The 24,666-nt window shown below is 40.5% G+C and overlaps 1 protein-coding gene across 1 annotated transcript; it reads left to right on the top strand.

Annotated features, from left to right (window-relative positions):
* The first annotated feature begins 51 nt into the window (after positions 1 to 51).
* Positions 52 to 24,550, top strand: LOC123747512 (protein-tyrosine sulfotransferase 1). Its single transcript, XM_069321779.1, has 7 exons — positions 52 to 1,256; positions 2,543 to 2,761; positions 6,033 to 6,335; positions 19,926 to 20,120; positions 21,019 to 21,167; positions 22,400 to 22,507; positions 23,064 to 24,550. Exons 2-7 carry the CDS (start codon positions 2,615 to 2,617, stop codon positions 23,341 to 23,343), a joined length of 1,182 nt encoding a protein of 393 aa, XP_069177880.1. The 5' UTR covers positions 52 to 1,256; positions 2,543 to 2,614; the 3' UTR covers positions 23,344 to 24,550.
* The last annotated feature ends 116 nt before the right edge of the window (positions 24,551 to 24,666 follow it).

Below are 24,666 nucleotides of genomic sequence, written 5' to 3'. Positions count from 1 at the left end.
CATTTCGAAATACAAACGCTCTCACTGTCTTGGTCAAGAAATGTGTAGATATTTAATTCAAAGTGATCTACAACCAGAATTGTTTGCCAAATATTGTCTGTAGGTGGTAAATGTGATTGTAACTTCCACCACTACCTACTCATAGACAGGGGCAGTGTGTATAATTAGCTAAACAATTATGAAACTAGCTCACTATACATCAGCTTCTTAGCTTAGAGACTGTACTTGTGGTCGTTCTTAAACCCAGTGTTGTGCAACTAATGTATAAAGAGTGTAACTTGCATAGCTAAATTAATATTGGGGTTCAGTCCCTGAGCCCCTTATGTTCCCCTGTAACCTTTTTCACACTACTGCCTGCAAGATGGGTACGGGTATGCCTATAGAAGTTTCATTGTGCAGCATAAAGCTAATCTTCATTGTATCAAGAGGTGGTTTATTAATGTTGGTTAGAAGAAATGTGAGGTAATGGTGTGTGTGTGTGGTCCTATCAGTAATTATCCCTGAAGTTTAGAGGTTATGTTGGTCCAGATGTGGTCAAGAGTAGAGGCAGTCGTATCAGTAATTCTGGTAGGTTTAGTGACTAAGGGTATGAGCTTACCATACTATGCAATAAAAAAAGGTTTGTTTTCATATTTAAAGTACGTGGAGTGAAGCATTTATAGCGTGGGTATTCAAGCAGAGGTAGTCAGCAAAGCATTGTTCGAGAAATGTTCGAACATCATTAGTTGGTTGTGAGTCGTGTGTAAACTGTTTTTCATTTATAAACGGGGTTTGGCTGCTGGATTAACGAGCATTTGGTCTTTTAAGTGGATGGCCTCCTTGAATCACCATGTAACTTAACGCTCGTTTCACCTGAGGCTCGTGCTGTCTTTGAACCACTTTGTAACTCTCCTCTACTGGGTTCGTCCGGGCTACATGTAATGTCTCAAAACAACTTTTTTCATTGTTTTAATTAAAAATTAACTTAAAACGTCAAGGATTCCCTCCCCTTACTCGTTCAGAAACATCTACTCATCATCATGGAAATTTCTTTAAGATAATTTGCTTTATCTTACACACAAAAATAAAAATAAATTAGCAAGAGATTATTGAGTATTGACGCTAGGAGCACATGTTTGCCACAGGTGTTGTTGTCGGGGGTGAGAAACAGGTGTGTGGGGATCTGATAGCCATCATTCTTCCCTGAACACGTGAAGCCAGTATTGTTCACTCTTCTCTTCACATAGTCATTGTGCTTGTGTTCCAGTTGTGCCCCGGTGTGTGTGTATTTACCTAAGTGTAGTTACAGGATGAAAGCTGAACTTGTGGTGTCCTGTCTTCATGCTTTGAAACTACTGACGGTTTTGGCAACCATCCCTTCAATTTGTTCCAACCATCTGCTACGGTTGTAACAGAGAACTGTCACATTTTTGGTGACAAAAAGGTTTCTTTCCTAAGCTTAAATCTATAACCTTGTTCTTGAGGTTCCAGGTTTCCAGAATTCTTATCAATTTTGTCGATTTGTTTTATTATTTTGTATCTAGTGATCATGTCGCCTCTTTTCTTCGGTTTTCTAGCGTTGGCATATTTAACACCAAAACATATTTTAATACCTTTCCTCGTAACTCTTGTCTTTCAGTTCCAGAAGCCATTTTGTTGCATGTCTGCACCTTTTCCAGTTAATTGATGTGCTTCTTGAGATATGGGCACCATGTATTGCTGCATATTCAAGTTTTGTCTCACAAAGACCGTGAGCAATTTATTTAATATTTCTCCATCTATGTATTTAAAAGCAATTCTGAAATTGGAAAGCCATAGCATAGGCTCCTCGCACAATGTTCTTTATATGGTCCTCAGGTGGCAGTTTTCTATCCAGAATCACCCCCTCATCCTTTATCACATTTCTTTAAAATATCTTCACATAATTTGTAAGTTGTGTGACCTATTTTCTCCTATTCAACATTTCATAACATGGTATTTATTCACATTAAATTCCATCTGCCAAGTGTTGCTCCACTTATTTCGTCCAGGGTCATCTTGTAGGTCGAAATCGTCAAAGTTTCTTATCTTACCTTAGTATCATCAGCATACATGTTCACGTAATTCTGTATTCCTCCTAGTAGAACGTTCATGTAGACGTTGAACATTGCTGGTGCAAGAACCGAACCCTGTGGTTCTCCGCTAGTACCACTTCTCCAGTTTGCAGTACTTCAGTACCACATTGCATTTGATTACCCCGTCATCTTTCTGGCAGTTAAAACAAATTTTCATCCATGTCGGCAATCTTCCTGTCATCCCACCAGTGTGTCACATTTTTCAAAAAGCCTCTTGTGTGGGACTGTCAAATTTATTTTTTTAGGTTAGCTAAATGCAGCCAACCCAACAATTTCCTGGGTCACCCCCAGGAATATGACCTCGCCCGCCTCACTGTCTCTGACCTCGCCCGCCTCACTGTCTCTGACACCTGTCTGTTAGGTAATTCCTTACCCATGATGTGTGGGTGCATGCGTGCATTAGATGATGTTCATGCAGTGGGTTGGGTTTATACTTGCGTATTTTACAGAGGAGAAAGTGAGAGCGTGAGTGTATTAAGTACATAGGAAGCGTGTCATCCAGAGACAATACTGTAGTAGTGATGGGCCTGTGGAAGCAAGGCCTCGAGGCGGCTTACTACGTGCTGGTGGCTTCAGCACTGGTGAAGATCATCTATGTGCAGTACCTGTGCGAGGAGACCTCTCTGGCGCCCCGGCACCACAACCACGATGTGATCAAGAACCCCCTAGTAAGTTTTTACTTGTATTTGTAACGGTTCTATTGTTACGTAAAGTATGGTGATAATAAATACAGACACTAAGGGAATATATATATATTTAGTCGAGTATACAGAAGTATGCAGGTGATACCTTGGCGGGCAATGGTGTGAGTTGAGCGCACTGAGAGTCGGTACGGTATCTCGCAAGTGTCTGTTCTAGACCACACTTGAAAGTAGACTAGTTAATATTTGATTGATGAAGATTAAGCCATCCAAAAGGTGGCACGGGCATGAATAGCCCGTAAGTGGTGGCCCTTTTAAGCCATTACCAGTATCAAGAGCTGATACTGGAGATCTGTGGAGGTGGGAATGCACCCTGCATGACGGGAGATGTCTCCCTTGTGAATGTGTTAAGATGAAGATGAAGCCACCGAAAAGGTGGCACGGGCATGAATAGCTCGTAAGTGGTGGCCCTTTTGAGCCATCACCAGTATCAATAGATGATACTGGAGATCTGTGGAGGTGCGACTGCACCCAGCGTGACGGGAGATGTCTCCCGGACCAAATGGTGACCAGATGGTCGATTAATATTTGCTACTCTGCAGCTTATATGCTCGGGCAACACTTCACCGTGTTGCCCGGGCAATACCTCACCTCATTCATCTCCAAAGGTTGACAGGAATATTAACAATGCATTTGGAGCGAGTATATTATTGGGATAATCTACTCGCTACATATTATTAAGCTTAGATACAGCAGTGTGCTGCTTTTCTGTTCTATGAAGGATTACAAAGGGTTACAAAGATTACAAATGTCAAGAGTTGTAAGTTCATCTAATATCCGAGTAGTAACAACAGTAGTCACAATATTAACAGTAGTAGAAATAGTAGCTGAAATTTAAATTTAAAACATAAATTATTAATGTATACGTATTAATACTGCTTGGCTTAGACTTGGTTACAAGTGTCTCTGGGAATTTTCATTATCTGCTGATGTAGACCTGACCAAATGTAAACTGTGTGAACAAAATTATTCGTGTCCACATCAATCCCGGGAAACTGTGATTTATTATGGCTTAGTCAGAAATAAATAAATATTAAATGAAAATGCTGTTGGGTCGTTTGCGTTTAATTTACTTTTGTATAATTAAAACAATTTCTCTCTAGATTCTTTAGGTTAAAAAAAAAGTAGAGAGGAAAAGAAGCCTCATGCTGGTGAAATGTGAAACCATATTCCCTTATGCGATAAGATTCAGATTCAGATTCAGATTCAGATGTTTATTCAGGTAAGGTATATACATACAAGTGATGTTACATTAATGGATTGATATATAGATAGAGCTAGTACATACACTGCCTAAAGCCACTATTACGCAATGCGTTTCGGGCAAGAAAAACATTAATATCTAGAACTTAATACTAATTGAGCATAAAGAATAAAAAGTGTTGAGAACAAATACAAATAAAGATAAAAAAAAGGGGGAACATGACTGAAAAAGCAGCACAAATACAATAGGTTGATAAACAGTGTTGATTAAGAAAATAACAGACATGGGTTGACAATAGAGGAGTGAGTTAGATTACAGGGAATTTATTAGGTAGTGTTTAGTTTTTATCTTAAACTGGTTGAGAGAGGTACAGTCTTTAACATGGTTGGGAAGGTCATTCCACATTCTGGGCCCCTTGATTTGCAGAGCATTTCTAGTTAGATTAAGACGTACTCTAGGAATATCAAAACTGTATTTATTTCTGGTGTGGTGCTCATGGGTTCTGTTACAACCTTCTATGAAGCTTTTAAGATCAGGATTGGCATTATAGTTTAGCGTTTTATATATGTATAATACACATGAGAGAATGTGCAGTGACTTAATATCTAACATATTCAGAGATTTGAGTAGGGGTACCGAGTGATGTCTGGGGCCAGAGTTGGATATTGTTCTAATAGCAGCTTTGTGTTGGGTAATTAGAGGACGTAAGTGATTTTGGGTAGTAGAACCCCAAGCACAAATACCATAGTTGAGATAAGGATAGATAAGGGAGTAATAGAGAGTCACCAGGGCAGGGCGTGGTACATAATATCTGATCTTAGAAAGAATGCCCACAGTTTTTGAAACTTTTTTTGATATATTTAGAATGTGTCCCTGGAAATTCAGCTTGTGGTCAATGAGAATGCCAAGGAATTTGCCATCTAATTTGTTACAAATTTGGGTATTGTTTATTTTGAGATTTATATGACTAGAGGATTTATTGCCAAACAGAATATAGAAAGTTTTGTCAATGTTAAGGGTGAGTTTGTTGGCAGTTAGCCAAAGATGGACTTTATTTAGCTCAGTATTTACTGTGGCATTTAGAGCAAGAGGGTCAGGACTGGAGTAAATGAAGGTTGTGTCGTCAGCAAATAGAATTGGTTTGAGGTGTTGGGAGGCATTTGGAAGGTCATTAATGTAGATGAGAAAGAGGAGAGGGCCAAGTATGCTGCCCTGAGGAACACCAATGTTGATGGGTAGGGTGGGAGAAATTGTATTATTCACAGAAACATATTGGAGCCTGTCAGTAAGGTAGGACTCGAGGTATTGTAGGGAGTGTCCTCTGACTCCATAATGATGTAATTTAAGAAGAAGGTTATGGTGGTTGACAGTATCAAAAGCTTTACGCAGGTCCACAAATAACCCAACAGGGAACTCCTTTTCATCAAGAGCTGTATGAATCGAGTTAAGCATACTAATAAGTGCATCGTTAGTGCTTTTTTTGGGTCTGAAGCCATATTGGCAAGGGCTAAGTATATTGAGTTTGGCTAGATATGAGTAAAGCTGCTTATATATAAGTTTTTCAAAAATTTTTGACAAGTTTGGCAGGATTGATATAGGTCTGTAGTTGTTAACATCTGAGGGGTCACCACATTTGTGGACAGGCGTTACTCTCGCTTTTTTTAGAATATCTGGAAAGGTTTGGAGTTCAAGTGACTTGTTGAAGAGCAAAGCAATAGCAGGGGCTAAAGATCTGGAGGCTTTTTTGTAAATTAAAGTTGGTATCTCCTCAAGGGCACCAGACTTGGTTTTAAGGGAAAGGATTATCTCATTGACATCAGTGGAGTTAATAGGCTTTAGGTACAGAGACTGTGGATAGTTACCTGTAAGATAGTCCTTAATGTCAGTACTGGAAGATGGAATATCATTTGCAAGGGATGAACCAATGGAAGAGAAGAACCTATTGAACTCAATAGCAGAATCAGAGGCTGAAAGCTGACCATCGTTATTAGACAGTAAACATAAGTTTTCCAATTTGAATGAATCTTCACATAGGACCCCAGCAAACGGCCGCAGCAGCCGACGTACCCAAACCAGCAGTCTATGAAACAGAGCAAGCAACCCCAGCACCCAAACAAGCATCCACAGGCCACAGAGAACACACACCCTCTTGTTTTCGTTGGTGGTCACCCTCGCTCAGGCACGACCCTCCTGCGCGCCATGTTGGACGCCCATGGCGACGTGCGCTGCGGGGAGGAGACGCATATCGTCCCTAAGGTGGCCTCCTTGTGGGACTTTTCCAAGGGCACGTCCAGAGACCTCGTCCGTCTCATGTCTCAAGGTGGACTCATCCAGGAGGTAAATACTTTCCTTCCCTCATACCTAATGCACTACATTTTGGACGGTGTTGATAAATTGCAGTGCAATAATGACATTAATACACTCTACAATTTTGATGCTTCCTCGTATTAGTGACCAATAGTATTGATAGATTAGGTGGGTGTTCTAGGCAGCAAGAGTAGTGAAATATGTGACTAGAGCGACGCGCGCGCCAGCTGCCAGGTGGCACTCCTTGGAGTGCCAGCCGACAGGTGGCGCGCGTCGCTCTAGTCACACAGGCTTTTGGGGGAATTTCCCGGAAGTTTTGTTTCGGACGCTCTCACCTGACAGGTGGCGCGCGGGTGTCTAGTCACACAGGCTTTTGGGGGAATTTCCCGGAAGTTTTGGCGCGTTTCGGACGCGTGTGAGGGTGTAGTGTTTGGGTATGTGGACGGGAAAGAGGGGAGGTCATGTTGGGCAGCTGACAGGTGGCGCGCGTCGCTCCCGTCCTCAAGTTTTTTGGGGGAATTTCCCGGCCAGTCCTCAGGGGTTAAGGTACGTGGTCAGGAAAGAATGGAGTTCTTGTTGTGTGAGAGTAAGTGGTGGAGTAAGAGGAAGGAGTGAAATGAATATGTATATGTGTTTAGCGTAGACTTAATCCTGAGTGAGGTTAATATTAGTTTGATGATCGTGAGTAGAGGATGAGAGGGGATCCATCATATTGGATATGTTGTTTTGGGTGTGGGTTGGATGGAGCTTCCCCTTCGTCTGGAGAGAGTGCTCTGGGCCATTATGTGGTTAGACAAACCATTAGCTCTCCTACAGGAAGTCGCAAGTGATGAGGGGTGAGAGAGCACTCTCCTGCAGAAGTTGGCCATTCCCTTGGGTCATTTGTCTTCAGAGTGTTGATGTTCGTCCCACGACGACTCCCCATACACTGTGGATTCCGGTAAGGAGGCGCGAGATACTTACGACAGACCTACACCTGTCAGCCATCAATCAATCACTCCCCCCCCCCCCCCCCTCATCCCCCCCCCATACCATCAACCATTGTTCCGTGCATTCTCTTTTAGTATGTGTAAGCTATATCGCAACGTGATCATCATGATGAGAGCAATAACGAGGGAAAAGTAAACACATTATATAAATTTATTCCGCGACGGAGTAAGCGTGCTGGTCGCAGGTTGGAGCCCGACTGATCAACTTTCCAACTAGTCCGGGTATTTCTCCCCCGACACCGGAAGTGGTGGGGCACCCATTACCATTGCGTTTCGCCAGGGTCCGCGATGGCGGGTGCCACGCCTCGCTCTGTCTCTCTCTCTGTCTATCTCTGTCTCTCTATCGGTCTGTCTCTGTATGTCTGTCTCTGTCTCTGTCTCTGTCTCTCTCTCTCTCTCTCTGTCCATCTCTGTCTCTCTGTCGGTCTGTCTCTGGCTCTGTCTCTCTCTCTCTCTCTCTCTCTCTCTCTCTCTCTCTCACCCTCTCTAAAGTCCACCACACAGCACTTCACTTAGTAAACTCAGTCAAAGTCAGTAGGTTGGCGTTTACTAAAAGAGAGAAACATTTCACATCGTCACGGAGACGCGATCTATACCTACAAATTGTTCGTGTTAACTGTGATGACAACATCTGCCGGCCCAAATAAATACCATTGAAATGTATGCATGTTTATCAAGTCATAAGCTGGTCTTCAATCTTATTATTATAACAAATCATAATTTGCTGTTCTCTCTCTCTCTCTCTCTCGCTCTGCCTCTCTGTCTCTCTGTCTCTCTGTCTCTCAGTCTCTCAGTCTCTCAGTCTCTCAGTCTCTCAGTCTCTCAGTCTCTCAGTCTCTCTGTCTCTCTGTCTCTCAGTCTCTCTCTCTCTCTCTCTCTCTCTCTCTCTCTCTCTCTCTCTCTCTCTCTCTCTCTCTCTCTCTCTCTCTCTCTCTCTCTCCAGATCATTTAGTAGTTGGGAAAGTAACATCATTTCCTTTCTCTTGCTGCCGCTGTTCACATATCTTTCTCCATCAAGGCTGTGTCTCTCTTAAGACCTACGTCATCCAATGTAAACACCAATCGATGAGAATAAGACCGGTGAGTCGATAGTGAAATAGGTCTGGGTTAAGTCTGTTTTCAGTTCTTGTATCACAGTCAATGTAGCGTAATGGGAAACCAGTCTTTCTACTGCCTACATAAATAGCGTTTGAAAATGTATGCAAGTCTAGACAAACTCCTATAGCCCTTACATTCTAACACAAATAAAATATTAGCACACGATTGTATCGCATTATATCATCATTAAGTAACGTAGAGATCAACTTTCTGGCTGTTGTCCAAATATCATTATTGAAATGTGAACTCATTTAGCCAAACACAATATCTCCATTACATCTCTTAGCATATGAATATTACGGTATACACGTTTTAACCCTCTATAACACAATGTAACGTAACGTAACGTACCGCAAATCAACTTTCTACAGACCAAATATCGTTTTTAAATGAAAGTATGTCATAGTCCATCTTCATTACATCTCTCACCATATAAAATATTGGCGTCTACCCCTTTTACCCCTCTGTAACACAATGTAGCGCAACGTAACGTAACGCAAATCAACTTTTGCAGACCAAAATGTCATTTTGAAACGGAAAGTGTGGGATTAGTCCTTATTCATTACATCTCGCACCATATAAAATATTGACCTCTACCCCTTTTAGCCCTCTGTAACACAATGTAACGCAACGTAACGTAACGCAAATCAACTTTTTGCAGTCCAAAATGTCATTTTGAAACGGAAAGTGCGGGTTAGACCATCTCCATTACATCTCTTACCATATAAATAATTGATGGCTACCCCTTTTAGCCCTCTATAACACAATGTAACACAACGTAACGTATCGCAAATCGACTTTTTGCAATCCAAAATGTCATTTTTAAATGAAAGTATGACTTAGTCCATCTTCATTACATCTCTAACCATATAAAATATTGGCGTCTACCCCTTTTAGCCCTCTGTAACACAATGTAACGCAACGTAGCATAACGCAAATCAACTTTTTGCAGTCCAAATGTCATTTTGAAACGGAAAGTGAGGGTTAGACCATCTCCATTACATCTCTTACCATATAAATAATTGATGGCTACCCCTTTCAGCCCTCTGTAACACAATGTAACACAACGTAACGTATCGCAAATCGACTTTTTGCAATCCAAAATGTCATTTTTAAATGAAAGTATGACTTAGTCCATCTTCATTACATCTCTAACCATATAAAATATTGGCGTCTACCCCTTTTAACCCTCTGTAACACAATGTAACGCAACGTAGCATAACGCAAATCAACTTTTTGCAGTCCAAATGTCATTTTGAAACGGAAAGTGAGGGTTAGCCCATCTCCATTACATCTCTACCATATAATTAATTGGTGACTACCCCTTTTAGCCCTCTGTAACACAATGTAACTCACCGTAACGTATCGCAAATCAACTTTTTGCAGTCCAAAATGTCATTTTTAAATGAAAGTATGACTTAGCTCATCTCTTACCATATAATATTGACCTCTACCCCTTTTAGCCCTCTAACACAATGTAACGTAACGCAAATCAACTTTTACAGCCCAAAATGACATTTTTAAATAAAGTAGGACTTAGTCCATCTCCATTACATCTCCTTCCATAAGAATATTACAGTCTACAAGTTTTAGCCCTCTGTAACACAATGTAACGTAACGGGGAAAATCATCTTTGTCGGATGAGCAAATAACATTATTGAAAATGACATCCGTGTTTAGCCATTACATCCAAACACAAGAAAAATATTACCGTTTTTTTTTCTTGAGAAACTTATATGTGGAGATCATATCTCCAGAGTCCACACAATAAGCCACACATCACTCATCTTCTGTTTTCAAATCGCAGCTCGCATCTAATTTAATGTTATTTTTTTTTGCAGAAACTATGTTTTTGAGATTATGCTCAATGTCGGCAATTACTATTCGTATCATCAAACTCCTTTCAGTCAACAAAATTCACATTTCATATCGCGTGTGTAGATTAGAGAGAGAAGGCAAACATAGCGTGCAGCTAGTCAAAACTTATCATAACAGATATGATTTCACAGAGTTTTTCAACCTTTGCCAGTTTTTTTTTTTTCATTGTTATCTCTTCACTCGTGCTAAGTGAGTCAGACAAAAATGTGACATTTCATTTCATTATTAACCATGCAATATGCTATTAGCTAGGTAGTCAAAACATATAACAAGCGTTATTTCACAGGAATTTTTTCTAGCAAATATGCTTCCTTTAAGCAGTTCAACACATCAAACACCAGCAGTCTGCGAAATTCCCTTTAGTCAATAATCATCCTTTACAGTATTTCTTGACTAGAATAGCACTCCAAAACATAAGTGGTCATTTTTATTCTCACTGTCGCACTATAGTCAATAATTTGTTTCGCAGAGTGACAAGTTATGCATAGTGACGAGATTTCATGGTGTGCATAGTTTAAGAGAGTTCACACTGTATTAATTACGGTCATGGATATCTTATGTTATGTTTATGAAGACCATCTCTTCTTATTTTTTCATCATTTTCACGCCCCCACAGCTTTACAGTCTTCTCATATTCTTTTTCAAATAAAGTATGTTTACTGTTTTCCAGTAGATCGGCCTCACATTACATATATTAATCAATTTTCAAATTCAGTTCAGTTTCTTTTCAATATCGCAGCTTTGTTGCCCCCACAGCCCGTATCTAGTTCAAGACCTCTTATTATCAATGTCATTAATACGGTTATCATCAACCACGTATTGGATGTCTCTGTCATTCAGTCATCAACGTAGTATATGTTTAATGAACGTGAGAATCACTTCATGTGCACTCATTTTAGTTTAGTTTAAAGTTTTACATCTTGAATTAATACCTCTATTGGATAGCTCAGACATTCAGTTAACATCTCAGTAAGTGAAAATCTTTTCATGCGAGCTCATTTTTAGTTTAGGATAAGGTTTTTCCATCGTGAAATGCTATTATCAGTAACCAGATATTGGATGAAACTACCATTCAGTTTACATCTCAGTAACTGTTTACTGAACATTGTTATCCATCCATGCAACCTCATTTTTAGTTTTAAGTTTCTACATCGTAAAAATAAAGTATTACTATCACCAGCCGTGTATCGGATAGCTCAACCATTCAGTTAACATCTCAGTAAGTGAAAATCTTTTCATGTGAGCTCATTTTTAGTTTAGGATAAGGTTTTCCATCGTGAAATGCTATTATCAGTAGTCAGGTATTGGATGGGTGGACCATCCAGTTTACATCTCAGTAACAGTTTACTGAACATAGATATCCCTCCATGGGACCTCATTTTTAGTTTAAGTTTCTCCATCGTAAATAAAAATAAAATATTACTATCACAATCCTTGTATTGGCCCTGCTCCGGCATTCAGTTTACGTCTCAGTAAGTGTTTACTGAATGCAAAATCGCTACATGTGTGGTCATAAGGTTTTCTCATCGTGAAATGCTATTATCAGTAACCAGGTATTGGATGACACTACCATTCAGTTTACATCTCGGTAACTGTTTACTGAACATTGTTATCCATCCATGCAACCTCATTTTTTTAGTTTTAAGCTTCTACATCGTAAAAAATAAAATATTACTATCACCAGCCATGTATCAGTAGCTCAACCATTCAGTTTACAGCTCAGTAACTGTTTACTGAACATAGACATCCCTCCATGCGAGCTCATTTTTTAGTTTAAAGTTTCTCCATCGTAAAAAATAAAATATTACTATCACAAACCATGTATTGGGTGGGTCAACCATCCAGTTTACATCTCAGTAATAGTTTACTGAACATAGATATCCCTCCATGTGACCTCATTTTTAGTTTAAAGTTTCTCCATCCTAAATAAAAAATAAAATATTACTGTCACAAACTTTGTATTGACCAGCTCCGGCATTCAGTTTACAACTCAGTAAGTGTTTACTGAATGCAAAATCGCTACATGTGTGGTCATTTAGTTTAAAGTTTCTCAATCTTAAAATATTACTATCAACATCAACCATGCATTGGCCGGCTTAGTCTTTCAGTTCACATCTCAGTAAGTGTTTACTGAATGCAAAATCGCTACATGTGTGGTCATTTAGTTTAAAGTTTCTCAATCTTTAAATATTACTATCATCAACCATGCATTGCCTGGCTAGTCTTTCAGTTTACATCTCAGTGAGTGTTAACTGAATGTGGAAATTATCACGTGTTAGCATTTAGTTTAGTTTCAAGTTTCAATTAAGTACTAACATCATCCTCGTATTGGGCTGTCGGCATTCAGTTACCCACTCGGAGAGTGTTTACTGAACGTCGAAATCATTTCCTGTAGACACATTTTTTACTTGAACCCGTCTCCACTCCAAACCAGTCAGGACCGCCGGTCCTGACTGGTTTGGAGTGGAGACGGGTTCAAGTAAAAAATGTGTCTACAGGAAATGATTTCGACGTTCAGTAAACACTCTCCGAGTGGGTAACTGAATGCCGACAGCCCAATACGAGGATGATGTTAGTATTTAATTGAAACTTGAAACTAAACTAAATGCTAACACGTGATAATTTCCACATTCAGTTAACACTCACTGAGATGTAAACTGAAAGACTAGCCAGGCAATGCATGGTTGATGATAGTAATATTTAAAGATTGAGAAACTTTAAACTAAATGACCACACATGTAGCGATTTTGCATTCAGTAAACACTTACTGAGATGTGAACTGAAAGACTAAGCCGGCCAATGCATGGTTGATGTTGATAGTAATATTTTAAGATTGAGAAACTTTAAACTAAATGACCACACATGTAGCGATTTTGCATTCAGTAAACACTTACTGAGTTGTAAACTGAATGCCGGAGCTGGTCAATACAAAGTTTGTGACAGTAATATTTTATTTTTTATTTAGGATGGAGAAACTTTAAACTAAAAATGAGGTCACATGGAGGGATATCTATGTTCAGTAAACTATTACTGAGATGTAAACTGGATGGTTGACCCACCCAATACATGGTTTGTGATAGTAATATTTTATTTTTTACGATGGAGAAACTTTAAACTAAAAAATGAGCTCGCATGGAGGGATGTCTATGTTCAGTAAACAGTTACTGAGCTGTAAACTGAATGGTTGAGCTACTGATACATGGCTGGTGATAGTAATATTTTATTTTTTACGATGTAGAAGCTTAAAACTAAAAAAATGAGGTTGCATGGATGGATAACAATGTTCAGTAAACAGTTACTGAGATGTAAACTGAATGGTAGTGTCATCCAATACCTGGTTACTGATAATAGCATTTCACGATGAGAAAACCTTATGACCACACATGTAGCGATTTTGCATTCAGTAAACACTTACTGAGACGTAAACTGAATGCCGGAGCAGGGCCAATACAAGGATTGTGATAGTAATATTTTATTTTTATTTACGATGGAGAAACTTAAACTAAAAATGAGGTCCCATGGAGGGATATCTATGTTCAGTAAACTGTTACTGAGATGTAAACTGGATGGTCCACCCATCCAATACCTGACTACTGATAATAGCATTTCACGATGGAAAACCTTATCCTAAACTAAAAATGAGCTCACATGAAAAGATTTTCACTTACTGAGATGTTAACTGAATGGTTGAGCTATCCGATACACGGCTGGTGATAGTAATACTTTATTTTTACGATGTAGAAACTTAAAACTAAAAATGAGGTTGCATGGATGGATAACAATGTTCAGTAAACAGTTACTGAGATGTAAACTGAATGGTAGTTTCATCCAATATCTGGTTACTGATAATAGCATTTCACGATGGAAAAACCTTATCCTAAACTAAAAATGAGCTCGCATGAAAAGATTTTCACTTACTGAGATGTTAACTGAATGTCTGAGCTATCCAATAGAGGTATTAATTCAAGATGTAAAACTTTAAACTAAACTAAAATGAGTGCACATGAAGTGATTCTCACGTTCATTAAACACATACTACGTTGATGACTGAATGACAGAGACATCCAATACGTGGTTGATGATAACCGTATTAATGACATTGATAATAAGAGGTCTTGAACTAGATACGGGCTGTGGGGGCAACAAAGCTGCGATATTGAAAAGAAACTGAACTGAATTTGAAAATTGATTAATATATGTAATGTGAGGCCGATCTACTGGAAAACAGTAAACATACTTTATTTGAAAAAGAATATGAGAAGACTGTAAAGCTGTGGGGGCGTGAAAATGATGAAAAAATAAGAAGAGATGGTCTTCATAAACATAACATAAGATATCCATGACCGTAATTAATACAGTGTGAACTCTCTTAAACTATGCACACCATGAAATCTCGTCACTATGCATAACTTGTCACTCTGCGAAACAAATTATTGACTATAGTGCGACAGTGAGAATAAAAATGACCACTTATGTTTTGGAGTGCTATTCTAGTCAAGAAATACTGTAAAGGATGATTATTGACTAAAGGGAATTTCGCAGACTGCTGGTGTTTGATGTGTTGAACTGCTTAAAGGAAGCATATTTGCTAGAAAAAATTCCTGTGAAATAACGCTTGTTATATGTTTTGACTACCTAGCTAATAGCATATTGCATGGTTAATAATGAAATGAAATGTCACATTTTTGTCTGACTCACTTAGCACGAGTGAAGAGATAACAATGAAAAAAAAAAAACTGGCAAAGGTTGAAAAATTCTGTGAAATCATATCTGTTATGATAAGTTTTGACTAGCTGCACGCTATGTTTGCCTTCTCTCTCTAATCTACACACGCGATATGAAATGTGAATTTTGTTGACTGAAAGGAGTTTGATGATACGAATAGTAATTGCCGACATTGAGCATAATCTCAAAAACATAGTTTCTGCAAAAAAAAATAACATTAAATTAGATGCGAGCTGCGATTTGAAAACAGAAGATGAGTGATGTGTGGCTTATTGTGTGGACTCTGGAGATATGATCTCCACATATAAGTTTCTCAAGAAAAAAAAACGGTAATATTTTTCTTGTGTTTGGATGTAATGGCTAAACACGGATGTCATTTTCAATAATGTTATTTGCTCATCCGACAAAGATGATTTTCCCCGTTACGTTACATTGTGTTACAGAGGGCTAAAACTTGTAGACTGTAATATTCTTATGGAAGGAGATGTAATGGAGATGGACTAAGTCCTACTTTATTTAAAAATGTCATTTTGGGCTGTAAAAGTTGATTTGCGTTACGTTACATTGTGTTAGAGGGCTAAAAGGGGTAGAGGTCAATATTATATGGTAAGAGATGAGCTAAGTCATACTTTCATTTAAAAATGACATTTTGGACTGCAAAAAGTTGATTTGCGATACGTTACGGTGAGTTACATTGTGTTACAGAGGGCTAAAAGGGGTAGTCACCAATTAATTATATGGTAGAGATGTAATGGAGATGGGCTAACCCTCACTTTCCGTTTCAAAATGACATTTGGACTGCAAAAAGTTGATTTGCGTTATGCTACGTTGCGTTACATTGTGTTACAGAGGGTTAAAAGGGGTAGACGCCAATATTTTATATGGTTAGAGATGTAATGAAGATGGACTAAGTCATACTTTCATTTAAAAATGACATTTTGGATTGCAAAAAGTCGATTTGCGATACGTTACGTTGTGTTACATTGTGTTACAGAGGGCTGAAAGGGGTAGCCATCAATTATTTATATGGTAAGAGATGTAATGGAGATGGTCTAACCCTCACTTTCCGTTTCAAAATGACATTTGGACTGCAAAAAGTTGATTTGCGTTATGCTACGTTGCGTTACATTGTGTTACAGAGGGCTAAAAGGGGTAGACGCCAATATTTTATATGGTTAGAGATGTAATGAAGATGGACTAAGTCATACTTTCATTTAAAAATGACATTTTGGATTGCAAAAAGTCGATTTGCGATACGTTACGTTGTGTTACATTGTGTTATAGAGGGCTAAAAGGGGTAGCCATCAATTATTTATATGGTAAGAGATGTAATGGAGATGGTCTAACCCGCACTTTCCGTTTCAAAATGACATTTTGGACTGCAAAAAGTTGATTTGCGTTACGTTACGTTGCGTTACATTGTGTTACAGAGGGCTAAAAGGGGTAGAGGTCAATATTTTATATGGTGCGAGATGTAATGAATAAGGACTAATCCCACACTTTCCGTTTCAAAATGACATTTTGGTCTGCAAAAGTTGATTTGCGTTACGTTACGTTGCGCTACATTGTGTTACAGAGGGGTAAAAGGGGTAGACGCCAATATTTTATATGGTGAGAGATGTAATGAAGATGGACTATGACATACTTTCATTTAAAAACGATATTTGGTCTGTAGAAAGTTGATTTGCGGTACGTTACGTTACGTTACATTGTGTTATAGAGGGTTAAAACGTGTATACCGTAATATTCATATGCTAAGAGATGTAATGGAGATATTGTGTTTGGCTAAATGAGTTCACATTTCAATAATGATATTTGGACAACAGCCAGAAAGTTGATCTCTACGTTACTTAATGATGATATAATGCGATACAATCGTGTGCTAATATTTTATTTGTGTTAGAATGTAAGGGCTATAGGAGTTTGTCTAGACTTGCATACATTTTCAAACGCTATTTATGTAGGCAGTAGAAAGACTGGTTTCCCATTACGCTACATTGACTGTGATACAAGAACTGAAAACAGACTTAACCCAGACCTATTTCACTATCGACTCACCGGTCTTATTCTCATCGATTGGTGTTTACATTGGATGACGTAGGTCTTAAGAGAGACACAGCCTTGATGGAGAAAGATATGTGAACAGCGGCAGCAAGAGAAAGGAAATGATGTTACTTTCCCAACTACTAAATGATCTGGAGAGAGAGAGAGAGAGAGAGAGAGAGAGAGAGAGAGAGACAGAGAGACAGAGAGACTGAGAGACTGAGAGACTGAGAGACTGAGAGACTGAGAGACTGAGAGACAGAGCGAGAGAGAGAGAGAGAGAGAGAGAGAACAGCAAATTATGATTTGTTATAATAATAAGATTGAAGACCAGCTTATGACTTGATAAACATGCATACATTTCAATGGTATTTATTTGGGCCGGCAGATGTTGTCATCACAGTTAACACGAACAATTTGTAGGTATAGATCGCGTCTCCGTGACGATGTGAAATGTTTCTCTCTTTTAGTAAACGCCAACCTACTGACTTTGACTGAGTTTACTAAGTGAAGTGCTGTGTGGTGGACTTTAGAGAGGGTGAGAGAGAGAGAGAGAGAGAGAGAGAGACAGAGCCAGAGACAGACCGACAGAGAGACAGAGATGGACAGAGAGAGAGAGAGAGAGACAGAGACAGAGACAGAGACAGACATACAGAGACAGACCGATAGAGAGACAGAGATAGACAGAGAGAGAGACAGAGACAGAGCGAGGCGTGGCACCCGCCATCGCGGACCCTGGCGAAACGCAATGGTAATGGGTGCCCCACCACTTCCGGTGTCGGGGGAGAAATACCCGGACTAGTTGGAAAGTTGATCAGTCGGGCTCCAACCTGCGACCAGCACGCTTACTCCGTCGCGGAATAAATTTATATAATGTGTTTACTTTTCCCTCGTTATTGCTCTCATCATGATGATCACGTTGCGATATAGCTTACACATACTAAAAGAGAATGCACGGAACAATGGTTGATGGTATGGGGGGGGGGGATGAGGGGGGGGGGAGTGATTGATTGATGGCTGACAGGTGTAGGTCTGTCGTAAGTATCTCGCGCCTCCTTACCGGAATCCACAGTGTATGGGGAGTCGTCGTGGGACGAACATCAACACTCTGAAGACAAATGACCCAAGGGAATGGCCAACTTCTGCAGGAGAGTGCTCTCTCACCCCTCATCACTTGCGACTTCCTGTAGGAGAGCTAATGGTTTGTCTAACCACATAATGGCCCAGAGCACTCTCTCCAGACGAAGGGGAAGCTCCATCCAACCCACACCCAAAACAACATATCCAATATGATGGATCCCCTCTCATCCTCTACTCACGATCATCAAACTAATATTAACCTCACTCAGGATTAAGTCTACGCTAAACACATATACATATTCATTTCACTCCTTCCTCTTACTCCACCACTTACTCTCACACAACAAGAACTCCATTCTTTCCTGACCACGTACCTTAACCCCTGAGGACTGGCCGGGAAATTCCCCCAAAAAACTTGAGGACGGGAGCGACGCGCGCCACCTGTCAGCTGCCCAACATGACCTCCCCTCTTTCCCGTCCACATACCCAAACACTACACCCTCACACGCGTCCGAAACGCGCCAAAACTTCCGGGAAATTCCCCCAAAAGCCTGTGTGACTAGACACCCGCGCGCCACCTGTCAGGTGAGAGCGTCCGAAACAAAACTTCCGGGAAATTCCCCCAAAAGCCTGTGTGACTAGAGCGACGCGCGCCACCTGTCGGCTGGCACTCCAAGGAGTGCCACCTGGCAGCTGGCGCGCGCGTCGCTCTAGTCACATATTTCACTACTAGCAAGCTTTCATGATTTTTACAAGCGTCTGATTTGAAATGGTATTCCTTTATCATAAGCACATGAACCTAGGCAAACCCACCTAGCCTATCCAGGCCTGTGATCTAGAATGCGTAAAAATTGAGTTGCTTAAATCTAATTAGTTAACCTAAATTTTCACGTTTTGTTCATGATGATGTTCAAATTTTCATGATGATGTTCAAATTGAGACGCATTAATTAAGAATGAGAATGAATAATGGTTGTGGAAAATCATTTCAAATTAGACGCTTGTCAACTCGTGTGATCGGGCTTAGCTAGTCAGGCTTCATTCTTTTCAAAGCTACGGGCATGTTGTCATATCACACACTGAGTTAAAGTGGTGTGTGTGAAAATAATTTTAGTGGTGAATAGATGTACACAAGAGTGCGTTTGTGTGTTGTGACCAAGCTGTGTTGGAAATATTTGATTCAGACGAGTGACAAAACATGAGGCGAGACCCAAGAGCTAAAGTTCAACCCCCGTAAGGGAAGGGAACTGTCGAGAGAAGGCGCCAAGCCATTACGACTATATAGCACTTGGAAGGGATCAGGATAAAGATTTGGGATGGGACGGGGGAAGGAAAAGTAGTTGGACACCATCCCCCACGTTATTCCAGTACTCTGTGGTACTTGCTCTTGAAGCTGTAAATCGTAGTAACCTTTCCTACTTCTACCTGAACATATGCCACGTGTTTTCCGCCTTCATTACATATGAATGTTTTCTTACATCACTTCTTCCCTTGCTTTAAGCATATCTGTGTCTCCTTATGTTGTCCCTCACCTGGAAAGACGTTCTCTTTCCACTTTATCTATACCTCTCACAATCTTTTACATTGTAAACATCACTTCTTGATCTTCTCTCTTCTAGTGTCGATAAATTGAGTTCTCAGCCAGTTGCCATAGCTCTGGTACTAGTCTCGTCTGTAGTGTTTGACTGATGAAGATTAAGCCACCCAAGAGGTGGCACAGGCATGATTAGCCCGTAAGTGGTAGATGCTTGGAGGGAATATATTCATTGGTCGTGCGTCTGTAGTTATGTGTGTGTGTTTAAATCCAGGTGATGGACCGTGCGGTGGCCAAGTTCCTGCTGAGGGTAATCAGGAGGGATAGCAGTAAAGCGGTCAGACTGTGCAACAAGGACCCCTTCGTCATGATGAACGCCGTCTACCTCCACCGTCTCTTCCCTAACTCAAAGTTCATCTTCGTCATTCGCGACGGTCGAGCAGCCATCCACTCCGCCGTCAGCAGATCGGTGAGGGGGGGGGGGGTCATGCGGGGCTATGTAGTCTGCCAAGTTAATTAAGGTACTGCGGTGATACCCAGCTCTTAAATATAACACACAAAAACGCATTTACGTCAGTGTGCTATGAGAAAATAGGAATTAACTTAAAACCCTAAATAAAACAAATTGTACTTTTAATGAAAACAAAAACAAAAGTTAACACTTGCAATACATTTGTCTTTGCGTAAAAAATAATGATAAATAAAGACAATATATAAATAACTTTGACATTTACAAATAACAAAATACAAATTTATATTACCAATCCCACAAACCTTACCAAACCTTACCAATTGCCAAGGCAGTTCTTAAGACATTATGCTCTTGACGAGCACCCAACACCTACTGACCTCCGCGGCTCCCCATTCTCACAAGCTAGTCTCGAGGGTACGTAGCATGACCACTACTAACCATTAACAACTGTGCGAGTAACAGCAGACTTTGTACAGATAAAGAGAATATTATCCCATGAGTTAGAGGGAGACACTACTATGGAGAAGCACAAATCTCATGCATAGATCGAGGGTTATGATGTGACAAGTCTGTAATGCAGATGAGTTTAATGTGGGCCCGATGGGGTCTGTATTTATTTACAATTTATGTCTACAGAATCGAGCTATTGGCTCTCGAACCCCTTAGACGTCTGTGGGTGTGTGACTGAGTAGTCTCATTATGAGTTAGACGTGGACCTTGGGTTGTGAGGATGTGGGTAAAGAATAGGATGGAAACTCATATATCGTGGGAATGAGTGATGGAGCCACATGTCATCCTGTCTGTGCCAATCCTCCATCATGCCTTTCTGTTATGATCCACGTCTGCACCTGTCTGCGTTGCGTTGGTCTCTGATGGTGCTTTTTCTGTGCCTCAGGTGACCATCATGGACTACAACCTGGCGTCGTACGAGGAGAGCTTACGGATGTGGAACTGGGCCACGTACATCATGCAGCAGGAGTGTGAAGAGCTTGGCCCTCACTCTTGCCTCCCCGTCTACTACGAGCATCTCATCCTCCAGCCCAGGTAATGCCAGCTCTCAGGGAAGGAAGGAAAGACGAAGCCCATACATTACACACACACGCACTGATATGTATGGTGTGTCTAAGTTCCCCCTATTCCTTGCTTCCCTTGTAAAAATATTTAAATCCTTCTCTACAATTTAGCTGGTTCATCTTCACTTAAGTCGCTAGTATCTCTTTTTGTTAAATTTCGGGCAGGTCGTTTTCGGGCAATACATGTGGCATACAGATCTGGAATCCTCGTTCTGTGCAATATTTACGATCCTTTCCCACAATAGCTACGATTTAATCAAATTCTCCGATCTATTGCTGTAACATTTGTATAATATATTCGCCTCACAGACGTCTTATATGATCATAGAGCTGTCGATCAGTAATATTAATATCAACTTCAACTTCACTTAACAAATGGAAATTGTCAGAGAAGAAACACGAGAAAGAGAGAGAGAGAGAGAGCGATGTAGTAAACCAGGCTGTGTGAAATGCAAAGTACTAACCTATCCAGAAACGCACGAACCCAATCCACCCACCTAATCTAACCTATCAATGTATAGAAAACGTGAATGTTTGCCAAGCTGCCACTTTTCACAGTAATTTATTTATTTATTATTTATTTATTTATATACAGGAAGGTACATTGAGTTTGTGAGAATACATAGCATAGTATTTACAATCTTGTAAAGCCACTAGTACGCGCAGCGTTTCGGGCAGGTCGTTTTCGGGCAATTTGTAGGCAATGCTAGCATGTGGTGATAACAAGGCCAGTTTTTGTTTCGTGAGAACATGTGGTACAATTACTGGAGGCCCATTATTAAGTATAGTCTGAGAATATAAAGAGAATTGTCCTATTTATACACGAACATCTGTTAAATTAGTCAATCTCCAGCATCCCGTCCTAGCATCCAATCCCATCCTTCCGCATCTTATCCCAGCGTCCCGTCTCATCATCCCATCCTAAGTATTTATTCTTAGCATCCTGTTCCAGCATCCCATCCTATCATTCTGCATTTGCATCCCAGTTGAGCATTTCATCTCAGCATCCCAGTCGAGCATTCAAACACAAACATTCCGTTCCATCATACCTCTAGTCTTTTGTCTTTTTGCTCTCGTATTCGCATCATAAATGATAATCATTCTTACATGGCACAAACGATACTACATAGTCCTCCAGGCTAGGTGCCATCCTTTGATAATTATTTACCAACACTCCTGATGGTGCTCCTACTCCTCCTGCAGGCGAGTGATGCGCTCGGTCCTCAGGTTCCTGGACCTGCCGTGGCGTGAGCACGTTCTCCATCACCACAAGTTCGTCGACAAGACGAGTGGAGGAATCTCTCTGAGCTCGTGAGTGCTTCCCCATTCCCAATAGACTTATACTTCCCCATTGAAGTTCGTTGATTCTGTCTCACTCTAAATCCCTAAATATGTTTAGGTCTGTTTTGCGAGTCAATCTCTTTCGCTTTGTCTTGGGGTTTCAGTCTTAGGTTACACGTACATCTTTCAGTCTGTCTCTTAGAGTCTCTACTTCACTATGTTTATTGTTATGATCGCCGTCTGATAACGGTTCTTTCTGGCCTCAAGTCATTTTTACCTACCTAGAAAGATCGCAGACGGCCCAAGCTGTATTTTAAGCTAAGAAGGAACAAGTCTTATATACAATCTTACGTAATATTTGGATGTAAATATTTAGGGTGAATTATGACAGATTGCGAATCAAAATGGCGCCCAAGCGGCCAGTTTAATTTAAATTTAATGACTAATTGCAATTCCTTCCAGTTTGTTTTTAGCCTGTGAGCAAATTTAGTTTCAGCGAATGTCTTGTTTTGTTAACTGTACGTGGGCCGTAAATGCGCTCACCCTGCGTAAGATTTATTGACAAAACACGAACATTGTACGTCAGGTCGGAGAAATCAACGAGCCAAGTAAGACGGGCCAGGTACACGGACGCCCTCACCTCATGGGTGGGACGTCTGCCCTTCCACCTTCTGCAGGATATGGACGTCGTGGCCCCGATGCTCGCCGCCCTGGGCTATGACGCTCACGCCAACCCTCCGCCTTACCACAGGCTGGTCTATACCTGGGGTTCCCAGCTCCTCAACGGGTCCGCTGCTCGGCACCCAGTCAGGACGTTCCTCAGCGCCCTCCACCACAGGACCAATGAGCACTCTATAGGGATCTAGATGAAGTAAAGTGTAAAGTGTGTGGACAAAGACGGATGTGTAAATATTTCATTCAAAATGATGTGCTACCAGAAATTTTAGCCAAATATCCCCAGTTTGCTAACTGTAGGTAGTAACTGAGTGATTGTAACCTATCCACCGCTGCCCACTGGATGGTGGGCGGTGTGCAGGACAAACATATAAATTGTGACACTAGCTCTCTACATGTCAGTTGCTTAATTTAGAACCTGTACTTGAGGTCGATCTCGAACCCATTGTTGATGTGACGACTTATATTGAATTTTGTAACTAGCTCATCAAGATTGTAACTTGCTTAGCTAAATGAATTGTGGGGTTCAGTCCCTGAGCCCATTATGTGCCTCTGTAACCCTTTCCACTACCGCCCACAAGATGGGTATGGGGTGCATAATAAATGAACTAAACTAACTAAAGGCAGGGACACACACTCGAACACTATATCTTGGATTGTAGTAAAATTGAGCCATTTAGAGATAAATCCAAGCTCACTTTGTATGATATGGCAACCTATCTTATTACCATGGATAAATTACCTGAAATCCTTGCACTGTATCCACATTTCGCTTCCAGTAGATGAACGACATATGAGATTCAGAAACAAGTAGTGTATTGTGAGGACTAATAATAAACAGAAGTTCAGGAGCCGGTCGGCCGAGCGGACAGCACGCTGGACTTGTGATCCTGTGGTCCTGGGTTCGATCCCAGGCGCCGGCGAGAAACAATGGGCAGAGTTTCTTTCACCCTATGCCCCTGTTACATCGGTCCTGGTTGAGGACCGGACCGCGGGGACACTAAAAATCCTCGAAATCATCTCAAGATAACCTCAAGATAACCCCCATGACTCTGTAATATCCCCATTGGTCAAACTATTATGTATTAGCGATAAGACCTACCATTAATGTATGATGACTTACTGTAAATATATAGCTCTTGAAATAGCACTTTCTCTGTAACTAGCTGACATTGTAACAATAAAATGTGAAGGATAGATGAAATTGTTTATGTAATAATCTAAGATGAGGTCTGATAAAGACCTTTTGTGCCCTCTATAATGCTTTTGCGCTACCGCTCACAGGATGAGTATGGGGTGCACAATAAACTAGCCGCCTTCGGCGGCAACAATCAAATGATTATGTAGTTACTAGCAGGTAGTTGGTGTTTAACCATTAAGCTGCTAAAAGTGCTACATCCAGATGTGGATGGAAAAATAAATACTGACAATCCTTAAATTAAGGATCAATAGCAAATGGTGATTTGTGCACAGGAGAAAATCGCATATAACGATTGCAGCAGCGTAAGGTATTA

This window comes from Procambarus clarkii, chromosome 10, assembly GCF_040958095.1.
Source record: "Procambarus clarkii isolate CNS0578487 chromosome 10, FALCON_Pclarkii_2.0, whole genome shotgun sequence".
Taxonomy (NCBI): domain Eukaryota; kingdom Metazoa; phylum Arthropoda; class Malacostraca; order Decapoda; family Cambaridae; genus Procambarus; species Procambarus clarkii.
This window is presented reverse-complemented; position numbering and strand designations above follow the sequence as displayed.

What these genes read in the sequence shown, in the direction of transcription:
- LOC123747512 (XM_069321779.1), top strand. Translation starts at nt 2,615, where the DNA reads ATGGGCCTGTGGAAGCAAGGCCTCGAGGCGGCTTACTACGTGCTGGTG. An exon ending in ATGTGATCAAGAACCCCCTA is followed by an intron (nt 2,762 to 6,032) that starts GTAAGTTTTTAC and finishes ATCTTCACATAG; the next exon opens with GACCCCAGCAAACGGCCGCA. An exon ending in ACTCCGCCGTCAGCAGATCG is followed by an intron (nt 20,121 to 21,018) that starts GTGAGGGGGGGG and finishes TCTGTGCCTCAG; the next exon opens with GTGACCATCATGGACTACAA.